This window comes from Momordica charantia (assembly GCF_013281855.1).
Source record: "Momordica charantia cultivar OHB3-1 chromosome 8 unlocalized genomic scaffold, Mcharantia_2.0 BLBB01000008.1, whole genome shotgun sequence".
NCBI classification, from domain to species: domain Eukaryota; kingdom Viridiplantae; phylum Streptophyta; class Magnoliopsida; order Cucurbitales; family Cucurbitaceae; genus Momordica; species Momordica charantia.
Genome location: NW_028275166.1, coordinates 10,402,741 through 10,425,545, shown reverse-complemented (window position 1 = coordinate 10,425,545; position 22,805 = coordinate 10,402,741). Strand labels below are relative to the sequence as shown.

The following is a 22,805-nucleotide window of genomic DNA, read 5'->3' as shown; positions in this document are numbered from 1 at the left end:
TTGGAAGGAAAATAATTTTCATTCTCTCATTTCCATTCTTTAACATCTATTTGATTATTATTATTATTTTTTTTAAGTTCAACCATTATGATATGGAAGGTTGAACTTAATTACATTGGTTTATTTGGTTTTAATTTTACCAATTTTGTCGGTGTCTTTTCAACTTTATTTTATTTGAATTGTTATACTTTTAAAACATCTATTAAATGTTAGGGTTTTGTTCATTTTAGTTCTTAGACTTTTAAAGTCTATTTTGGTCTCTGTACTAATTTTAACGTGACACTTTATTAGCTAAATTTATTAAAATGTGATCATAAATTTGTATTAAAAAGTTCTCATTATATATAAATTTATGTTAAAATTTTACAAATAGGTTTCAAATTGGCCACTTTTAAAAGTAAATGATTAAAATAAACAAAAGTTGAAAATATATTGACCAAAATGACTCTAATACATTTATGGAGGAAAAAAGAAAAGAAGAATGACCACATTACCCCTTACATTTTGCATTTTCTTTTATTTCAAAAATTATATTTACAACTTGCACAATTTAAATTTCATATTAGTTTTGAACTTTCTTATTTATTTCATTTAGTCCCTTTCGAGATATTTATTTTAATTTTAAAACTTAAAAAAGTATAACAATAGAGTAAGAAATTATAAAAGTTGAAAAATTAAAATGAAATAAATTTGAAAATTGGACAACGAAGTAGAATTTCTACCCAGAAGAAATTTTCAATTTTCGTTGTAAAGAGAGCGATTGAGCATTGGGAAAAGCGGCTTCTCTCAATTTCCAGACGCAGCTCCATCTCTGTAATTCCATGGGTTCCCTCCACTTCTTATTTTTCTCTCGATTTTAGTTTCTATTCAGCGAAAATTTCTGATTCCTTCTGTTTTCTTCTGCGATTTCTCCCCCCGAATCCTGCAATTCAAGCTCCCCTTTCGTTTTTTTTGTAATCTAGGTCGTCTTCTACATTGTGTTATTCGCTCGATTCGGTTCATTATTTTCATAATTTCTACTCTTACGAGCTGTGATTTTCAGATTAGGGTTTTGGACGTTTCTGTGCGGTGTTAGGGCTTGCACAACGCTCGCTGATTCGCGTTGGGAATTTTGAGATTCGGTTCCTTCTGCTGCTGACAGATTTAGGTATTATTTTTTACTGTTTCTTTATTTCGGACCCTTGATGAAAAAGTATGAGATCAGCTTGGTGCTGCTACTGGGTTGTTTCTCCTGTTCTTTATTTGTAATTTCCAATTTTCTGTGCTTTAGGGCATTTTTTTCCTCGAAGGTCGCAGTTGGTCATCTTCTTCTTTTGAGTAGCGTTGCAAATATTGGCAAATTAAAGCCCTAACTTGTCGAGGAATTTTCGATGGGGAAGAACGAATTCTTAACCCCTAAAGCAATTGCAAACAGAATCAAGGCGAAGGGGCTCCAGAAACTCAGGTGGTATTGCCAGATGTGCCAGAAGCAGTGCCGGGATGAGAATGGCTTCAAGTGTCACTGTATGAGTGAGAGCCACCAGCGCCAAATGCAGATTTTTGGCCAGAATCCGCATCGCATTGTTGAAGGTTACTCCGAAGAGTTTGAGAGTTCTTTCATGGAACACATCAAGCGCAGCCATCGGTTCAGTCGTGTGGCAGCCACTGTTGTCTACAACGAATACATTAACGACCGGCATCATATTCATATGAACTCTACGCAGTGGGCTACTCTCACTGAGTTTGTAAAACATTTGGGTAGAACTGGTCAGTGTAAGGTGGAGGAGACTCCCAAGGGTTGGTTCATTACTTACATAGATAGAGATTCAGAAACACTTTTCAAAGAAAGAATGAAGAATAAGAGGATGCGGGCAGATCTAGCTGAAGAAGAGAAGCAAGAGAGAGAGATAAAGAGGCAAATCGAGAGGGCCGAGCAATTAGCGCCTTTGGCTTCTGTATCTGCTGAGCCTTCAGAGGCTGAACAAACGAGAGAGTTGAGATTAGAGACTGGAGTTAAGCTAGGCTTTGCTTTGGGAACATCATCAAAGTTGAAAGAGAAAGCAGAGAGTACCCGGGTGGTTTTCGATGAGGACGAGACAGATGAGACTGACAAAGGGAAACAGGGAGAGAATTCCAGAAGCAAGACGGGTAACGGTGGTCGGTCAGCTCTGGAGGCATTGATGAGAGAAGAAGAGACGAAGAAGGAGAAGCTTAACAGGAAGGACTACTGGCTATGCGAGGGAATAATTGTGAAGGTCATGAGCAAGGCTTTGGCTGACAAGGGATACTATAAACAAAAGGGAGTTGTGCGAAAAGTGATTGATAAATATGTCGGAGAGATCGAAATGCTCGATGGTAAGCACGTGTTGAGGGTCGATCAAGAAGAGTTAGAAACCGTGATACCACAAATTGGCGGCTTAGTAAGGATAGTGAACGGGGCATATCGTGGATCGAATGCTCGGTTGTTGGGCGTCGACACTGATAAATTTTGTGCTAAAGTGCTGATAGAAAAGGGCGTGTACGATGGTAGGGTGCTTAAGGCTGTTGAATATGAAGATATCTGTAAACTTGCATCAGAACTTTGATTGAGATAAAACAGAAAATTCACTTTTTGTAGTTTTGTTCTTGAAATTTTCTTCAGGCATGCTCACATCTATTATGTATGATGTATCCATGAATGTGGTTTTTCAAATTTCTTGGTTTTAGACACTTTTTAAGATATTGAGTTTGAACATCTGTGTGGACACCATGTTAATGAACAGGATTTGTTTTATAAGTTGTGTACATGATGTCCTCAAGTTTCAAGTATGAGCCGATAGAATACTGAAACGTTTTCTTTAGTCGAGAACCTCTCAATATCCATAATATGATATGAGAGTCATCTTGAAAAATGCTTAGAGCTTGTTAACTTGGTAAAGAAAGAAGTACGACCGTACTTGAATAGGATCTGTTCGGTAGGTCGTTGAATTGTATCTTTTGAGTTCTAAGATACAGGAAGAAGTTTTTTGGCTTTAAGAGATGATCGTTGGAGTTATATAAGTCACAAATTATATATGATTGGTTTTAATTTTACTCTTGATCTTTTAATCTGTTTCCTACAAACTTTTCGTTAGTCACATCCATTAATAAAAAATTGAAGGTACAATTTCAGAATGTTAGAGATAAAGTTGAATTCAATCTCATACATTTGGTGTATTTTGTATAATTTATTTAGTTTCAAATTTTCAGTTGTTATAAAGTTGTAATGGAAATCGCCAAAGAAGGTTTTTTTCTCATTTAGTTCATGTGAGGATGGTGTACGGTCTTTTTTTTTTTAAGAAACGTTTCTAAAATTGTGTAAAAATTTTTTAGAACAATTTCTTGTGTTTCGACTTCTTTTTTTTTTTAGAAAAAAAACTTATAAAACGCATGATAAATATTAAAAAAAAAAACAAACATAACTCGAAAAACTTTAACATTAAAATTAAAAATTTTAATTTTATATAAACAAAATTATTATTTTTTAATTAAAAATTTTAGATAACTAGAAATCTAAACATAGTTAACCATTTTTTGCAGCAAAAAGAAAGAAAGAAAGAATAACACATTTCCATTTTTATTTATTAAAAAAGATGAAACGAGAAGTCGGAAATAAAAACGTTACCTAAGTTATTGGGTCGAGTTATAAGTTGAATGGGTCGGAAGGGAACCCGACCCGCAAGTACGGACAATTTTACCCTTTACATTTCCATTTTATTATTTTTAAAAAGTTTTTACAAATTCCGCAATTTACTGAGAAACAAAAAATTTTCAATTTTGGTTGTGAAGAGAGAGAGAGAGAGACAGTGAGAAGAGAGGGCGTTGGGAAAGCGGCTCTTCTTTCTTCGCTTCTCTCAAACCAAACGAACTCTTCCTTTTCGGCGCTCTAAATTCTAAATTCTCATAAGGTGGAACAAAGCTCAGCTCCCACAGGCTCCTCCATCTCTGTAAGCCCATCAATTCCCTCCAATTCTCTCTATTTTTGTTCCTTTTCCAAGAAATTCTGACCCCTTTTGTTGTTTTCTTCAATTTCTCCCCCCGATTCCTTCAATCCAACCTCCCCTTCCGTTTTGTAATGTGGGTCGTCTTCTACGTTGCCTAATTTGATAGATTTTTGGTTCTTGACTTTCATCGCTTCTGCTCTTGCGAACTATGTTTTTTGGGGTTAGGGTTTTTGACGTCTCTATGTGGTGTTAGGGTTTTCGCGACGCGAGGTGGTTGACGAAGGAGGTTTTGGGATTTGGGTCCTTCTGCTGCTGCTGGAATTGTTGTTCCTTAGGTATTTTTTTGTTTTCTGTTTTTAATTTTGGATCCTTGGTGAAAATGTGTGAGATGCGCTTAATTCTCTATGGGGCTTGAGGCTTTTGGCTGGACTTGGGGCAATGATAAGATATACATTTGAGATTTTCGTTGGTTTTCAACTTTGTGGTTAGAATAATTGGTTAGATAGTGATGTCTATGAACAATAATAATCCGCCGAAGAGCCTGGGGGCGGCATCTTCATCGCCTTTTGGAAATTCTGGAATAGTTCCACCATCTATGGCGGCAAATTCGACCTTTTCCCAGCCGCAAGCTCAACCCCAATTAGGAGCTGGCTTTCAAACTCCATTTCAGCTCTCCCCAGCTCAGGCTTTTGCTCAAGCTCAGTTAAAGGCTCAAGTTCATGCCCAAGCTCAAGCACAAGCGGCTCACGCCCAGTTTCAAGCTCAGTTACAAGCTCAGGGGCTGTCCCTAACTCAGAGTCAGACTGTTGGTGGTGGGAACATGGGTTCTCCTTCACCAGGATTTTCCACGCCCGGCCTTGCAGGTGTGAAGCGGATTCCTCAAAAGCCACCAGTTCGGCCTCCTATTCTTTCTCCCTCTACCACGTTTTCGCCATTGAAAACAATGGAAATCACGCCTGCTGCTCGCAAAAAGAAGCAGAAACTACCGGAGAAGCAGCTTCAAGACAAAGTTGCTGCAATCTTACCCGAGTCTGCTCTCTACACTCAGCTGCTTGAGTTCGAGTCTCGTGTTGATGCTGCTCTTGCAAGAAAAAAGGTCGACATCCATGAGGCGCTTAAAAATCCGCCTTGCATTCAGAAAACTCTTCGGATTTATGTCTTCAACACATTTGCAAATCAAGTTAACACAATACCCAAAAAACCAAATGCAGACCCTCCTACCTGGACCCTTAAGATAATAGGTAGAATCTTGGAAGATGGGATCGACCCTGATCATCCCAGTGTGGTACAAAGATCAAACCCTTTGTACCCGAAGTTTTCATCTTTCTTCAAGAGAGTAACCATTTCCTTGGACCAGAGGTTATATCCAGACAGTCACATTATTGTATGGGAGAATGCGCGGTCACCTGCACCCCATGAGGGCTTTGAGGTGAAGAGAAAAGGGGATAAAGAGTTTTCGGTTAACATTCGGTTAGAAATGAATTATATTCCAGAGAAATTTAAGCTGTCACCTGCTTTAATGGAAGTTCTTGGTATTGAAGTCGATACCCGCCCAAGAATAATAGCTGCAATCTGGCATTATGTAAAGGCTAGAAAACTTCAGAATCCCAATGATCCATCTTTCTTCCATTGTGATCCGCCTCTTCAAAAGGTCTTTGGGGAAGATAAGTTGAAATTCACCATGGTTTCACAGAGAATATCACAGCATTTATTCCCTCCGCAGCCTATACATCTGGAGCATAAGATTAAGCTTTCGGGGAATAGTCCAGCGGGTACGGCATGTTATGATGTGTTGGTTGATGTACCTTTTCCAATTCACAGGGAACTGTCTGCATTATTAGCCAATGCAGAGAAGAACAAGGAGATTGATTCATGTGACGAAGCAATCTGTACAGCTATAAGAAAAATTCACGAGCATCGTCGGAGACGTGCATTTTTCCTTGGGTTCAGTCAGTCCCCAGTTGAGTTTATTGATGCCCTGATTGAATCTCAAAGCAAGGATCTGAAACTTCTTGCGGGAGAAGCTAGTCGGAATGCTGAAAAGGAGCGGCGGTCAGATTTCTTCAATCAACCATGGTTAGTTTTTCTCAATTCCAACTGTTGTTTTTACATCTTACTTACCCTTGGATTCATTCACAGTTCATAGGTTAGTCAGTGGATTTGCATCTTTTCTCCTTTTTTTTGCCTCATTTTTTTGTGGATTCAACCTGAAAAGATATATATTCGTGAACCTCCTCCTGCTCTGGGTAGCTGTTTTATTTTTGCATCATAGACGAGTTATTTTTCTTTATGTTGTTCTTTGTCTTCTATTTTCAATAAAGAGATTATTCTACAAGCTCTTCAGAGTTGGATCTCACACAAAATTTTCAATGGGTTAAGAGATTTTCTAATATGGCATACCTATTGCTCCTTTGATCACTTTTGAGCTTGATTTTAAATCTTATGGTTTATTAAACAGGGTTGAAGATGCCGTAATCCGATACATAAATCGCAAACCCACGACAGGAAGCGATGCACCCGGAAGTACATGACTGGGACCTTGTCGAGCTGCTATGGAATGCCATTTTTGTTGGGAGTTTCATGGGATTAGCGAGCTAAGATTCGTGTAAGACACCCTTTAGTTTAGTAGCAACTGCGCGATCGTCTCGAACGCTTTGCAAATACTTCATGAACACATATATATGGTATGCCAATTCCAGAAAACATGCTCTTTAGTCTTCTTTGCTAGCAGTAATCATCAATTAGCTGGTGATGAGAATGCTTTATGAACAACATATGGATTCTTCATAGTCATTTAAAATTTTCTTAGAGAGCATCCTTTAATTGTAGTATGGAATATTTCTTGTAATAGAATCTGCATCCATATAAAGTTGAGAATTTTTTCTAGTAAAGATTTGTGATGGTAAACAGTCCTTGAACTCTTCGAGCACGGTTAAATTACAAGTTTAGTCCTTAAACTTTCAAGGTTTTTCATTTAGAGCTATTAGATACTTTTTAAAAGTTAAGTATTATCTTGATCCATATATTTTGGTTTATTTTGGTCATTTTACTCTTAATTTTGTTGTTAATTTTAGTCATACTTTAAAAAATTGATTACTTTTGATTCATTCATTTTTGTTTTTTATTTTTATCTTATTTCTTTCCGTTATAATTCATGACAGTTTACTTTGGTATTAATTTGTAATTGAGGATTTGCATTGCATATAATATTTGTGTTAAATTTTTGCAAGAGGGGTCAAATTGGTCAATTTTTAAAAAGTAAAAGGATAGAAATAGGATATTTTGAAAGTACAACGATTAAAAAAATTGAAATATAAAGACCAAAATAAATGTTCGGAAGTTATAAAGTCTAAAATAAATCAAATGGAATAAGATAATATTTAAATATTTTTAAAATTCAAATACATTAAATATGATATCTCGAACACTGAACTTGTAATTTGACAATTTTCTATCCCATTTATTTTTTTAATTTTGTTAGAATATTTAAAAGATGAGATCCTTTTTGAAAGTTGAGAAGGCCCATATGATTCAGCCACTTGATTTGTCTTCTGTTTATCTGTCTGTGAGGAATCTTCCGGGGAGAAAATATTAATAAAAGTTAAATTATCTATTTTTTTTAGTTTAGTTCCAATTCGGTCATCTTGGTTTGGTTTTATTAAAAGTTCTAATTTCGTCTTCATTTTGGCTGCATTTTAATTTGATATTTATGATTTGATTCTACTCGAACTTCACAAATCATTTTTAAGGCATCTTTTATGATATTATTTTCTTATTTTAAACTGGTTCTAAAATGTAAAACAATCAACTAAACAAAAATATTAGCTTTTATTTAAACTTATGATCTTTTGGTCAGAGACAAATGTTAATTACCGCTTAGCTAAATTTATGTTGGCAAATAAATATATTAGTTTATTATTACATAAAAAAATCAATCATTATATTGGCAAATAAAAATATATATCTCGTTTTCGCTTTGAGACCAAATAAAAAAATATTCATTTATTATTACATAAACAAAAAAATCAATCACGCGTACATTAAGAGCAATTGATGAGGCTTGGTTAAACGAGCAAATTAAAATTTTGAATTGCATATTTACATTTAATGTTAAAAACAAAAAATAGTGAAATTAAGAGAATCAATTCTGTCATCCGTCCAATCATTTTCTGCCACGTGGAATGTAATGAAGATTTTCAAATTGGGGAATTTTTCTCTCTTAAACCGGCCCTCTCTCTCCTCTGAAACAAAACTCTGAAGCCGCCGGCCATGTGGGCCGTCAACAGCGGCACGAAAACCGGGTCGTCCACAGCGACGGGTCTGATTCTGAACCGGCCCAGAATTGAAGCCACCACATACTTCATCTGAATAAAAGCCATTTCCTTCCCCAGACAAACTCTCGGACCGGCCTGAAATATCGGAAATTTGTATGGACTCACCAACTTCACCCGGCCATCCGGTTCGGCCAGCCACCGGCCCGGTTTAAACTCGAACCGGTCCTTCCCCCACAATGTCTCCATCCTCCCCATCCCATATGGGAAATACGTGACTCGGTCTCCAGCCCGAACCGGAGTCCCATCTGGCAGTCGATCACTGGCGACAGCATGCTTGGAATCCTAGGCGACAGGTGGATAGATTCTCATGGTCTCGCAGAGGCATGCTTTGAGAAATTTGAACTCCTTACAAGATTTGAAATCTAATTTTTTTGATTCTGAGTCGTGAATCTCCTCGACTAACTGGTTCTCGATGATGGGATGACGTGAGAGTAACCAAAATAGCTATATCATGGCGGCCGACGTCGTGTCTCGACCGGCCATGATGAAGTTTATGGCCATGTCTCGTATCACTTCATCTTTATCGTCACCCAAAATTAACCTGAAAAGATATATTCTATCACTAATATATTCGAAGTTGATGTACATGGTAGTGGTACTAATTTGAAAGTTCAAAGACGTAAATAGAATAAACAAGAAAACTTATGAACTAATTAAATTTAAACATTTTGTTTGTCTCTAGTTTTTTATTTTTTATAAAAGACTGTTTTAATCCTTATTAATAATTTTTCTAGGAAAATATTTAACAAAAGTTTGGCAAAAATATATAGATAAAGTAGATATAATATGTTGATAACTATTAATAGTAGATTCAAATGATTTTTGTTCATAGTGTTTTATGCAAAGTTTTAATTAGAATTCAAATGATTCGAAACAAAGCATTTAAAAGTTAAGTAGAAACTAATGAAATAGCAAGAAAAACTTAGAAACCAAAATAGGATCTAAATTCTAAAAAAAAAATCTAAAATAATTAATCTCTTTCAGTACTTTATGATTTTTTTTAAATTTCTTTGTTTATGAAATCAAGATATAATAAAACTAATACATCATTTATTGACTTATTTGACTTCCTACACTTGATTAAGAATATATTGGAGAAAAAAAAAGTACAAAAGATCAACTTTTGAATAATGCTTCATTGGAAAAAAAAAAGTTTAAAAAATTAAAAGAGTGTGTGTACTAACAATTTTCTTTTGTCGTTTAATTACCAATTTTCTTAATGTCTTTCAAACCGTAAGAAAAAAAAAATAATTTTGATTATATTTCAGAATGATTTTTTAACTCAGTTAAATAAATAAATTATTAGAGATTCGTGATCGTACCTTGAGAAAAATGTTTTTTTTTCTTCTAAAAGCACTATATAGAGGTGTTTTTCTAATTTTTATAAGAAAATTTTATATTATATGGCAAAAATATTATTATTATTTAAAGAAAACGACAATACTTTTTTTTTAAGAAAATCTCGCTAAGTTTGATTTTCTTTATTCAATTTTTTTAATTCAAATCAAATTATGTTGTGTGTGTGAAGTTTTAAACTTGTTAGTTGTTACTATATTTAAAATACATATATATTCTTTTATTTTTCGTAATTTATCATTTTTAACTATCTGACAAAACATTATGAAAATAAAAAAAAAATGTTTGCAGTCATTTCAACTCAAACTCACCTTATTACAACCTACTTTTTTTTTTGTCATTTGAGAAAACTAAAAATTAAATCATTAACAAAAGAGACCTAAAAGCTTTTTTCTTTTTTCTTTTTTTTTTTGAAATTTTAAGTTTTTTTTTTAAATTGAAATTTTAAGTTTTGAGCAAGATTTTAAAACATTTTATGAAAAAAACATAATAAACAAAAAAAAGTGGGAAAATATAGTAAAAACAAAAATAAAAATTTCATTGTTATTAATATTATATATTGAAAAATTAAATATTGTTTTGGTTCCGACGTTCCTTTTGATCCTTGAATTTTAAAAATGTTTATTAAGATCCCCGTACTTTCAATTTTGTTCATTTTAATCTCCATACTTTTCAAATATTTATTTTTATTACTATACTTTAGAAAATTGACTATTTTAATTTTTTATTTTCAAAATGTTAACACAAATTTTATACAAAATAGAAATACTTCAATATAAATTTATGACTACATTTAAAATATTTAATGTGTGACGAAATACTATGCTAAAATTATGATGAGACATAGAAAATGAAAATGAAGGGATTGAAATGATCACTTTTTAAAAGCATAGGGTCTAAGTTTAAAATAAATGTTTCGAAAGTACCGAAAAAACTATAGCATATGTGCAACAAAGTTTTTATAATATTATTATATAATTAATATGATATATGCATAAAATAAAAATAATATTTTAGTATATGTCTGATTTTATGATCATATATATATGTAGTTGGTCACCTCTCACCTGGACAAGAGATCTTGGCTATGGCTGTCACCCAAATCTTGGATCTTCTTGTTCTTTTTTCTTCTGTTCTGGATTATGGTCATCACTTTCCGGTGAACCTCCGCCACCGCCTCCCTCAACCGCCGCTCCGATCCGACCCCGAACCATCTTTTAATCTTCCATATCACGTAAAGTGGCTCCATTGCCCGCCTCGCGCTCACCTCCGACGCCACATCGAAGCTTTTTTCCAGTGTTGGAATGACTTCTTCATTTCCCAACACCATCTTACATATTACTCTGAATGTAAATCCTCTTAATAACTCCTGTAGTTCAGTGACCGATCTAGAAATTTTCTTAATTTGACATTTTGTATAGAAAGAAAATTTTTTAATTTTAAAGTTTAGTATTTAGGTAATCTGTCTCTACAGTTTAAAAAATTTTAGTTTAGTTTAAATTTCTTATGGTTAAAATTTTTTCAATTATAACATTCTTATGGAATTTGAATGTGGCTAATACACTACATTATTTTTAGTAAGGTGATAGAGATTTAGAGATGAATTGAGACACGTGGGGAAATTTCTTTCATTCCTCCAAATTTCTATCTAAAAAGCTAGTAGAAAAATGTGACTTTTTCAACTTTAATTCTTCTTCTAAATTTATGTTAATTCATTGAGTATGATATCTAATAGCTAGCCTTACTATTATCAGACCAGATTAAAAAAAAATGTTAAAATATGAGAGCAACATCAACTAAACCAAGAAAAGGTTAAAAATCACTGTTAATGAAGTAATTAACAAATTAGTCAAAGAACAAGTATTTAAAAATTTAGACCTTTGCAGATTTTAAAATTTGTAACGATGTAGTATCTATTTGAAAAATGTTGTTAAGATCTTATGAGATTTCTTATATATAGATTTGATAAAACAGTAAAAGACCATGTGTTTATAAATTATAATGACTAAGTCATTCCATAATAAAAATTGGAAAAATAAAGAGATAAATGTAAAAATAAAGATTTTTTTATCAATTTTTCAATAATGATGAGAGCAGGTATTCTCTTGACATTTAAATTAAATTATTAACGTACCAAATTAGTTGATGCTAAACTAATACCAATTCAAAATTACACGAAATAGATATTTTTCAATCTAAAAAACACTCAAATTTTAAAACATATATTTAGATAGAAAATAATTGGCTCGTTAACTGCGGGAGTAATTGTCCCTCCTTTCTTCTCTCTATCCTTACCTGCAAGTCGACGACGGTTTTGGTTTCGGCCGACGACTCAATCGCCGGCAACAATCGGGTTTCGACCTCCGACTCCAACGTATTCACGACGAACTCCGTCAGCGACTTGGCGCTGAACTCATGGCTAGCCAGCCGCCGCTGCGTTCGCCACAGCTCGCCGTCGACGTTGAAGATTCCACACCCAAGAAAATCGCCCAAAATCTCAGTGAACGGCTCCCCTTTGGGAAAATTGGCGAAATGGGTGGTCAGAATATACTCAACATTATCCGGGTTCGCCGTCACGACGGTGTGCCGGGCGCCGAGGCGGCGGACGACGATGGTGGCGGTGGCGGAGCCCGACAACAGCTCAGTGTACCAATCCAGCAGCCGGTTGCGGTTGCTGTAGAAGGAGAGCAGGCAGCCAATGAGGGGATACGTCGGCGGCGATGAGTGGTCGGAAAATTCGCCGGCGGCGGGTCGCCGGAATCTGAAGTGAAGCTCATGGAAGATGTAGAGGAGGAAAATGGAGATGGATTGGTGGAGAGGGAAGAGAGAGATGATGATACCCATAATGATAAAATGGCATTGCCAAACAATAAAATATTTCAGAGATCATGTGGAAAAAAATATGAGAGAGAGAAATAATAATGTAGCATGTGTTATTTTTATAATATGGTTTGGAAGACTTTAGGATTAAAATATACCAAAAATCAAGAGTAAATATAATTATTATTAATCCCTCGGGTCGTGTCTATTTAGTTGATATGTAATTTAAAATTTTCTTTGTAATCATTAAACTTCCAAAATTAGCTTGTAATTTAATAGATTATTAAGATTCCATTTCATAAGGATTTCATTTTTAGTTTCCAATTTCTTTTTAGTATGTTTGTTATTTATTTTTCTTCGGAACTTTTAACCAGTTCAGAAAAAGAAAACGAAAAAAAGAAACAAACAAATAAGTTTTTTGAAAACTACTTTCTTTCTTTTTTTGGTTTACAACGGAATACATATATAGAAGTAGTGGTTATTGTAAGCTTAATTTCAAAAACAAAAAACAAAAAATAAAATTTCTATAAGATGAGGCCTAAATTTCTTATTTTATGTTTAATAGTTTTTTATGTTTACTCCATTGGTTCAACGATTACGCACTAGACCTAAAATTAACCTGTCATATACTCAAATAATAGATCAAACTTGATATCTTGATCCAGTTCAAATATTAGATATATTCGAAGTAGTAGAGAATTAAACTGCAACTTTTGAGATACTAATAGGTATTTTGTCAACTAAATTATGCTCGAATCACGACTTTACGCCTTTGATAAAAAATGTCATAGTCATGGCAGAGTTTGATTGAGATATTTGATATGTTTGATATTGAAAGTAGAGAAAGTAAATTTATGGATAAAAAAAAAACTTTCCTTTTATGGGTTATGATTTATGAAGCAAGTTGATTGGCTGACTGGATATGGATAGGAGTTCTAGACAGATCTTCTTGAAGACAATTCAGCCACCGTCCAATCAATCGCAGGTGGGACCCACTGCTTGATCCAACGGACTGGGGTTGCCATCAAATTTTAGGTCACACTTTTCCACTTGTCTTTTTCATCCTCGCACTTGGATTAATTTTTCTTTTTTTAGAAAAATCACCGATGGTGAAAGGAGAAATTATTTGGTATTATTGAAATTTGAAACCATGGGCTATATGGAAAAAAAAAAGTAAAAAATGCATTTCATACTCAATTCAAATGAAAACAAGAAAGGGTTTCGATCCAAAAGAAAAGGATGTAATGAATAATTAGACAAATTTTTAAAGATAAATGTTTAAATAGAGACGTAAAACTCACTCGAGTACCAAACCTCCTCGAGTTCCAATAACAAATCTTAAATTGTACATGTTTAACAGTATGAGTCGGGAGGGGTAGTATAATTTAAACATTTCATGGTTTCTAAAACGATTGTTTGAACATTAAGACATGTTTGGAAGTGATTTTGACTCGTTAGAATCACTTTTATTCAGGTCAAAATCACTCCCATTTTAAAATGAAATGTTTGATTGATTCATAACTTTTGTTATTGTCAACTTCGATCATGTTTAGCCAATTGAAAATTTTTTTTTGAAACAAACAGAAATTAAATGGAAATTAAATAGTGTCAACAAGAAACAAATTAGAAAGCCACTAAGGGCAGTTCAGCGACCACACAGACAATAAACCCTCTTCGCATGCTTTCCTCGCCAAACTGTGAGCCGCTCTGTTCGCCCTCCTTGAAATTTTGAATTGATTTTTAAGGTATCACTGATATAGTAATTTTGAAAAATCAATTATACTTAAATATCTTTTTTTCAAAATAACTAATTATACCATCACTCCCAAACATATATCAATCCTCCCCACGGTTAAAGTTATTTTCCAGATATGCCCTTTTAATAACAAAGCTAATTAAATGTTTGCTTCTTCTAAAAGTAATTTAAAATGATTTTAAATATTTCGAGAACACTTTAAACTAGTAACTAAACATCATTGAAAAAAAAAAATTAAATCTCGCTTTCATCTATCAACTCTTGGGTTTACATCCCATTTTAGTCGCAACTCTCAAATTTATTTCATTGTTTGTTCCATATATGCAATTCTATAACAGTAATAAAATTTAATTAAACTTTTTAACAAAGCGGCCAAATAAATAAATTAAAACACTTTTTACAAATTAATAATTGCATCTCATGTTAAATAAGAAATTAAAAACGCAAACACCCTTAATTAAAAAACTAAATGATAATGGATTTGAGAAAATGACACCTCTAATCTATAGTAGTTCAACAAAATCGACCTACTTCACTTTCTAAGCGCCTCTTAAATATTCGATTGAAAATTCCGACTTTGTTTACGATATCAGTCAAATTGATACATCGCTCTTCTCAAGAGCAAATCAATCATTTCCATGGTTTAGGATCACACCTGTTATAGGGAAGGAAAACAATCTAGACGAGACGAGAGGTCGGACCACGAAGCAAGAGAAAGCCCGAGATCATCGACGAATGGGGGCCAACCCAATTTGAAAGCCGACCCACCTCGACGCCAAGGCACCGGCCACTTGTCTTGGCCTTCGGGCCAAGACACGTCCCGATCTCTTCCACCCGGTCCCTATGCCAATCGATCGAATACCCTGCTCAGGGTCTACTGGACGATCTCTCTACGAATCATTGGGCTTGCACAACTAACGTCTAAGGCTCATTTAGAAGGTTTTGGAACCTTCCAAATGACTATAAATCAGTCATGTTACCTAACCCTAAAGTAAGTCGGGTTATACACTGAAATCCTATTATTCATCTACTCTCCTTGCTGACTTAGGTATCGGAGCCCGTGTGACAGGAGTCACACCGGTTTAGCCTCGTTCAGTTTTGCAGGTCTTCGATTCCCTGATAATCAAGTTTGGTGCAAACCTCGGAGGGAACCGGGAGAGCATAATCCACGCTGAAGGGATGTGATTCCCGGAGCGGAAGCGAACCTTCGTTCATGATTTTCTTCAATGAATTCCACTCGAACACAACCAAATGATCTTCCATGCTATCCTCTTGGGTCTTGAGAACACGCTTGTGGGAGCGTTTCTTTGGAACGAGAGGGAGTATTGAGAGAGAGAGCTTGAGAGAGATTGGAAGTTCTACCACTTTGTTATTCATGTTCTGTGTTTTTCCAGAATTGCAAAAGGGAAGGGATAACAAAGACAGGGACGTGGGAGTTCTACCCCACGTCACTTAACTGTCCACTCCCCTGCAATTTTGCAGAGGAGTTTAATATTAATATTAATAATTAATATATATATAATTTATTAATTAATAAATATTAATTAATTATTAATCTAATTAATAATTAATTAACATATATATATATATCAAATAATTAACACTTAATTATTTATCACATAAATAGAATCATATTTTATAGCATTTCTCTCGTATAACCTATAGTTCTAATGTCATCTTATGCACATTATTTTTAACCAATAGTTTTAATATGAATCTTATTCATATTAATTTTATTTGAATCTCATTCAAATAATTTCTCTCATAATATATAGTTTTAATTTAGAATTAACTATATATTATAATGTATCAATAGACATATAATCCTTTAAGTAATTTGATGTAAGGGTATTTTCGTAAGTTTGAAAAACAAATAAAAAAATTGGGAAATTGAAAAAAAAAAGGGGGGGGCTTGTGTGTGAGCTGTGGAAGGGAACGCGTGGAAAGGAAAAAAAATAAAAAAGAAAAGAAAAGGAAAAGGAAAGGGAAAGAAAGGAAAAGAAAAGAAAGAATTGAATCGAAGAGAGAGAGTTACGAAAAACAGGGGGGTTTCGATAGTTGAAGAAGAAGGGGTTGAAATCAGAAGTTGATGGTCATTTTGGAGCGGGAATTGAAGAGCCAACAACAATAGTTAATGAAAAGTGGTAATTTAACTTGTTTTTTTTAAGAATTTTGAGGAAATAGAAGTTAAGATTGGCTTGTGGGTTTGATTTTAAGTTAAGGAAACCTCTTGAATTAGTTGAAGACAATGAGGACTTCTGATTCTTTGTGAACATATGTATTGATGGATTAGTTTCTGCTTGTGTATGTTGGTTTCAGAACATTCTACAGAGTGTGTGGGTAGGTGGAATTTACATGAAAAACGAAAGGGGAGAAGAAATGGAAGGGGAAGAGCCACGGTTAGGGAAGAAGAAAGTGAATAGTGTAGGGGAGAGAAAAAGACTAGGTGTTGTTGATTAACCCAAAAAAAAATGATTGGACATTGAAGCAAAATAAAACGTGAAGTGGGTTTGGTTGGAAATAAGTTAGGGTATAACCAATGGTTAATAACCAAGTTGGGAATTTGTGTATTGTGGGTCCCACTTGTAAGGAAGATGAGAGAGGAAGATGTGTAATTGGATGGTAGAGGGAGAATGAGGTTGTTGATTAAATTTATGGTTTAATTTGAAGAATTGTAGAGTTTAAATTGGAAATTGAGTGTGAATTGAAATTTCATTGGTTACTATTTCAAGACGATCGGAAATTGGAGCAGCGTACCAACCTAATTCACCTCGTTCATAGGATTTGTGAGTGGTTATTTTACTAAATATTTTAAGATATCTATTATAGAACTTCAAGAAAAAACAAATATTACGTATGTTTGATTATTTCTACTAAGAATTTATGAGAAACTATTGTGTTTACTGAATATGATTAGAAAGAAATATGTTTAGAAGTGATTTGTGAAAGAAATGTTCTTAAAAAGAAAGAAAAAAAAATTTAGAACTGTTTATGAGATTGAGAATTTTCTGAGAATCGTTTTCAAACCACCATATTGTTGTATCCAGGTGATTACCCGTATGCTATGTGAATGTGTTTCTATAGTATACCCAGAAATAGAAGGTCTTTGGGCCATTTTACTCCGCCCGTTGAGAGAAATATTCTGCTGTGTATATTAAGATTACTCTATGCCAGTGGACCAAAAATAGAATTATTCTGTTGTGCGCATTGAGATTACTCTGCGCTAGTAGACCAGAATAGAATGTGGATACATGTATGGTGTTGAGTTTCCTTAATCTGTTTTAGGCTTGAAAGAAGATATTTGATATGTATTTAGAATGTGTTTTTTTAGAAAGTATATGAAGTTTGGCTGAGAAAGCTTATTATTTCAATTTAGAGAAGTTTGTTATAAGAGTTTAAATCTCAGTTATTTTTATGGAAGAAGTTTTACGAAATTATTTCCTTATTAAAATGTCACTCACTGAGCTTCCTAGCTCACTGTTTATCATTGTTTTTCTCCTCCAAGCTGCACCTGAGTTTCATAGAGATAGCCGACCAGTTTCTGCCACTCACCGTCTCAGAATTTGCATATCATTTTGTATGTACATCTAGAATGACTTATACTGGAATAGTTGTACCTTTTGTGATTGTACAACATATTTAGGAGTCGTGGTCGAGTAGTTATTTTTGTGATGAATTATGTTACACTTTATGTTTTATATATTGAAGAATAATCTAAATTAGTTTTAGAAATTTAGAAAGAAGTTGACTATAAACTCGGTAGTTGGTTGGGGGTCTGTGGTCGGCGCTATTTGTCCTATAGCTAGTAGGTGTTTAGGGCGGGCCGTGTCATTTGAACAGTTTAAATTCTTCCAAAAACTGGATCCTCGTTTTACCCGTTATGAGCTAGCAAGGAGACCTAATGGACCTACAGATCAGAAGCTCCAACGATACGAGATTAATCGGTCAAACTCATTGACCGAGTTAATCAACATTCGTTAACTACGGGTCACTCCACTAAAGACCCATAGTTGCACTCTTCTCACTGCAGAATGTTTTCGTGTCCACGGATATACGACCATTAATGACAAGTCAATCTTTCACGAGTGTTCGTAACTCAACTTGGGTTAAATTACCGTTTTACCCTTGAGTTACATCTTACTCCTTAAATACCACTGCTCCTCTAATGAACAACCCGGTTATGGTCCGACCAATAACCGGAAGTCCCTCTCGGGCCAATGAGAGGGTGGGACCCCTTATTCAAGTCCCGGAGTCAGCATTTAAGAGAACACTCATCTACTCCCCTAAAGTCGGGGAGGAGTGAATTCCATCTTGTGAAGTTATGTTTCCAGCTCCCCACTCGGTCTCGTCCCCAAAATGGTAGGAATGTTGAGTCGGCAACTCGGGCCACTCTCACCCATACAGATCAAAGGATGAGCCCTCACGGGCAGGAGTCCATAACTCACTCAAGATTAAAAATGAGTTGCCTGGTCATCCTAAGAAATATCGATCTATTAGTTAACGGTGTTACATCTAAAGATTGGCTATTTCGCGGTCCGATCTTATACAAACTCATTGTATAGGATACCCCCACTCACATGTCTCCACACGAACGACTTGGATCGAGTCGTCTATAACCTTTACAGAGTGAACGGTATCCATAATGTTGTCAGGATAAGGTACCCAGCCTTATCCATATACTATAGACCCTTTAGGTTATTCACGGGACATTATCCATTCATATATCAGGGGTATATCAAATATATACCTCGTATATCAAATATATACCCAGTATATATACTGTCCCGATTACATGAAATAACCTTGGATGTTTAGTTTATTGGATTTTGGACAATGCAATGCTATGAATTCAACAACAAATTTATTGAATATACATTTGTTTTTACACAAAATACAAACTACGAGTTTAGGGCAACACACCCAACACACGCATCAACAATTGACACCGTCTGTGGGGACGATTAAGATCAAAAGGTCAAGACGATCAACGAGTTGACCGAGAACTGCTCGGATCCGAGAAGGGACGATTAAGATCCAAAAGTCGATCAACGAGTTGACCGAGAACTGCTCGGATCCGAGAAGGTCTAGGGTGAAGCGAATCAACAAAATTCAGGACAGATCCTGAGAGAAACAAATCGACATGAATTCTAAAAATAGACCACAACATGCTGGCAATGAACGTCATACGACTGGGCGGCTACCCTCACCATAGACAGCCGAGGGTGAAACAAGTCGACAACTTCCCGAGCAGGCCCTGGTGATACAAGGCGACATATTCCAGGGCGGGAAGAGCAACCGACAGAAACACCTTAGCGGCAGGAGAACAAATGGGCTACTTTAGAAAAGAAGATTGCAAGAGTGAATCGAAACATATCTCTCATTCTTGAGAGACTTGAGCAACAAGAGGAGAGACCACCAACACTTGTACGAGATCCACAAAAGGGCAAAGCTCTCGCAAATGGAGACACAAAGGAGTCAACAAACAGCCCATTGGCACGGAGTAAACTGGTAATGGGAGGGAACGACAAACCACATAATGATACTTTCCGTCGACAGGAAACCCGACCAGGCCTCAAGAACACCACGCTCCATAAAGAAAAATCACTTAGCCGACATGAACACATAGAAAGATCACAGAAAGGCAGTAAGAAAAGAAAAGACAGAAGATACGATCTTGAGGAGATTATAGAGCAAACAGATTCCCCATTCGTGGAAGAAATAATGAGAGAAAAGATCCCTCCAAAGTTCAAACTCCCTACTATAAAGGGATACGATAGCTCAACATATCCTTTTGACCATTTGGATGCATATAGAGAATGGATGAACCTCTACGGGATGACAGAAGCAATCAAGTGCAGAGTGTTCTCATTCATGTTAATTGGCACTACTCGTGTCTGGTTTCGACAGTTAAGAAGAAAATCAATCTTCTCCTTCAAAAAACTGGCTGAAGCATCACGCAATTCGCTAGATGGCAGAATAGGAGCCAACCTGTGACTTACCTCTTGACCTTAAAGCAAGAATCAACTTAGAGCCTTAGAGAATATATGGCCCGCTTCAACGAGGAAATAATACTAGTAAAAAATCTCACCGATGAAATATCACTACTCGCTTTCCTATCTAGCATAAGATATAAAGAGCTGTCATTCTCTTTTAAAAAGAGGGTTCCAACAACCTTCTCAGAGGCATTGGCTCGAGCTCAAAAATATATGAGCACAGAGGAACTACTCCATTCAAAACGGGATCTTGACAAAACTCAAGACCAGTTGTATCGACGAGATCCTCTAGAGAAATATACTCCAACGACATACTCATCCGAGCAAGAATCGGAAGATAGCAGTAAGTATTTGGCACAAAAGCCAAACAAGTTAGAAATCTGAAGATATCGACGCTAGTTCTGCTAAAGTTAGATCCCGGGGCCAAAAGTGAATGGTAAAACCAGGCTCAGAAGACTTGATTGGGGCCAATGAAAATTGGAGAAACTTTCAATTTATGAAGTAATATCGACAAACTCAAGGTACAAAACCAGTGGCAAAAACCAAGCATTTAAAATCCAAAACTGGATGCAAAAGGCCTTTGGTAAAAGCTTTGTGGGTTAGAAACCTTGGCGTAGTTAGCCACTAATATGCATATAGACTATGCTATAAAATGATCTTGTGGTAGCAACGAAGCAACAGATACTCCCAAAACAAAAATCCTAAGGCAGTCACTCATTTTCTGTTTTGTGAGTTGGGGCCACTGTTATAGGGAAAGAAAACGATCCAGACGAGACGAGAGGTCGGACCACGAAACAAGAGGAAGCCCGAGATCATCGACGAATGGGGGCCGGCCCATATGTAAGGGTCGGCCCAATTTGAAAGCCGACCCACCTCGGCGCCGGCCACTTGTCTTGGCCTTCGGGCCAAGACACGACCCGATCTCTTCCACCCGGTCCCTATGCCAATCGATCGAATACCCTGCTCGGGGCCTAGTGGACGATCTCTCTACGAATCATTCGGCCTGCACGATTAATGTCTATGACTCATTTAGAAGGTTCTGAAACCTTCCAAACGACTATAAATCAGTCATGTTGCCTAACCCTAAGGTAAGCCGGGTTATACACTGAAATCCTATTATTCATCTACTCTCCTTGCTGACTTAGGCATCGGAGGCCGTATGACATGAGTCACATCGATTTACCCTTGTTCGGTTTTGCAGGTCTTCAAATCCTTGATAATCAAGTTTGGTGCGAACCTCGGAGGGAACCGAAAGAGCATAATTCACGCATCAACAACACCGTTACAATATTTGAATTTAAAGCACACATTTCCAAACTATCAAAAGGGGATTTACAAATTTTCACAAAATTTGTTTGAGAAAACCTTACCAATAAAATCCTAAAATGGCTCAAATAAATAAAATTAAAAGCTCAAAAATCTCTCGAAATAAAGTCCCTCCCACGAGAAATTATAACAAAAATTGATTTTTTTTTCTAACCATTGAGATTTTAGAGATAATTTTGCAAGAAAATTGAGAGGGCTAGTTGCTGAAAATTAGAGGAGACGTTTACAAAGAAGTTGAATCAGATTTAATTTATGCCATTGGATCGAGGTGTTTAAAATGATTGGTGGAGATTTAATGGTGCAAAATTGAAGAAAAACGGATAAAAACGAAGACGAAAGAAATTGGATTTGCCAAGAAAAAAATTCCAACGGTAATAAAAACACAGTTTCGAGAGTATAGAAATCTATAAACTCGCCGCTCTCACAGAGCCACGTCGCAACTCAAGGCTTCCGCGCGTGCATCATTTTCTCTCTCTTTTTCCTTTTCCTTTTCTTATTTTTTTTTTAAATTCTTCATGATGCGGCTGAGATCTCAATTTTTTTTTTATTTACAAAGTTAACGGTAACTTTTCAAAAATAATTTTCTTTCTTTCTTTTCTTTTATTGTCTTTTTTTATTTCAATTTTCACATTGTCCCGTGTCACTTTTCTTTGGTCTAGAGGGTGATTCAACCTATCGTCACGTGTATTTTTCTTTGTAATTTATTTTAGTCATAACCTATCCACTTAAGTTCTAATTTAGGTGATTCAACCGCCATTAAAATCTTTATATTGATCTAGGTACTTTAAAACACTATATATCAGTAAAAAAAAATGGTTATCATATTAATTAATTTAAGATTAAATGTCAAAAAGCCAACAGTATCAACTTTAACTCTATACTTTAAAAAAATTATTTTAATCTTCATTATTATTCTTTATCGGATAGATGGATGACATGATTTCAAATATGCATATTTATGTAACGAAACATGCGAACAAAATATTGGAGAAGTTACATATAAAAGAACCTAATGAAGAAACAAACACCTCGAAGATAGTGATCCATTGTACAAAATTTGTAGGGTAACCAAAGTATGCAATTTGCAAACTACTTCACACCTAAATTCAGCCAAAACCAGTCCACGTGAAACAGCACCAACTGCCCCAAATGCACATAAAAATAAATTTATATGTATATATATAACCCACTTGCTCCAACCAAACTTTTGGGAAATTTCTAGTTCTATGGTACTATTCTCTTTATTTACGGGTACTGTTATGGAGAACGAAAATGACCC

General features: G+C 35.3%; 2 protein-coding genes and 1 pseudogene across 4 annotated transcripts; 2 read left to right on the top strand and 1 right to left on the bottom strand.

Annotated features, from left to right (window-relative positions):
• Window positions 1–655: 655 nt before the first annotated feature.
• Window positions 656–2,763, top strand: LOC111023406 (DNA/RNA-binding protein Kin17, conserved region). Of its 2 annotated transcripts, none has more exons than XM_022300833.2 (3): window positions 656–813; window positions 1,043–1,147; window positions 1,271–2,763. In XM_022300833.2, the coding sequence occupies exon 3, from the start codon at window positions 1,371–1,373 to the stop codon at window positions 2,562–2,564; it is 1,194 nt and encodes a 397-aa protein (XP_022156525.2). In that variant the 5' UTR covers window positions 656–813; window positions 1,043–1,147; window positions 1,271–1,370; the 3' UTR covers window positions 2,565–2,763. The 2 variants fall into 2 exon arrangements, with proteins under 2 accessions (XP_022156525.2, XP_087983865.1); XM_088127739.1 differs by lacking the exon at window positions 656–813 and adding an exon at window positions 826–962.
• Window positions 2,764–3,753: 990 nt separating this feature from the next.
• On the top strand, window positions 3,754–6,832 carry LOC111023389 (SWI/SNF complex component SNF12 homolog). The gene is made up of 4 exons (XM_088128204.1): window positions 3,754–3,944; window positions 4,195–4,276; window positions 4,431–6,017; window positions 6,400–6,832. The coding sequence occupies exons 3-4, from the start codon at window positions 4,450–4,452 to the stop codon at window positions 6,470–6,472; spliced, it is 1,641 nt and encodes a 546-aa protein (XP_087984330.1). The 5' UTR covers window positions 3,754–3,944; window positions 4,195–4,276; window positions 4,431–4,449; the 3' UTR covers window positions 6,473–6,832.
• Window positions 6,833–7,925: 1,093 nt separating this feature from the next.
• LOC111023399 (cytochrome P450 94B1-like) lies at window positions 7,926–12,615 on the bottom strand (annotated as a pseudogene). Its single transcript, XR_015792648.1, has 3 exons — window positions 11,927–12,615; window positions 10,699–11,000; window positions 7,926–8,816 (listed from the first exon to the last, which is right to left on the bottom strand). The product of XR_015792648.1 is annotated as a cytochrome P450 94B1-like (transcript).
• Window positions 12,616–22,805: the final 10,190 nt, after the last annotated feature.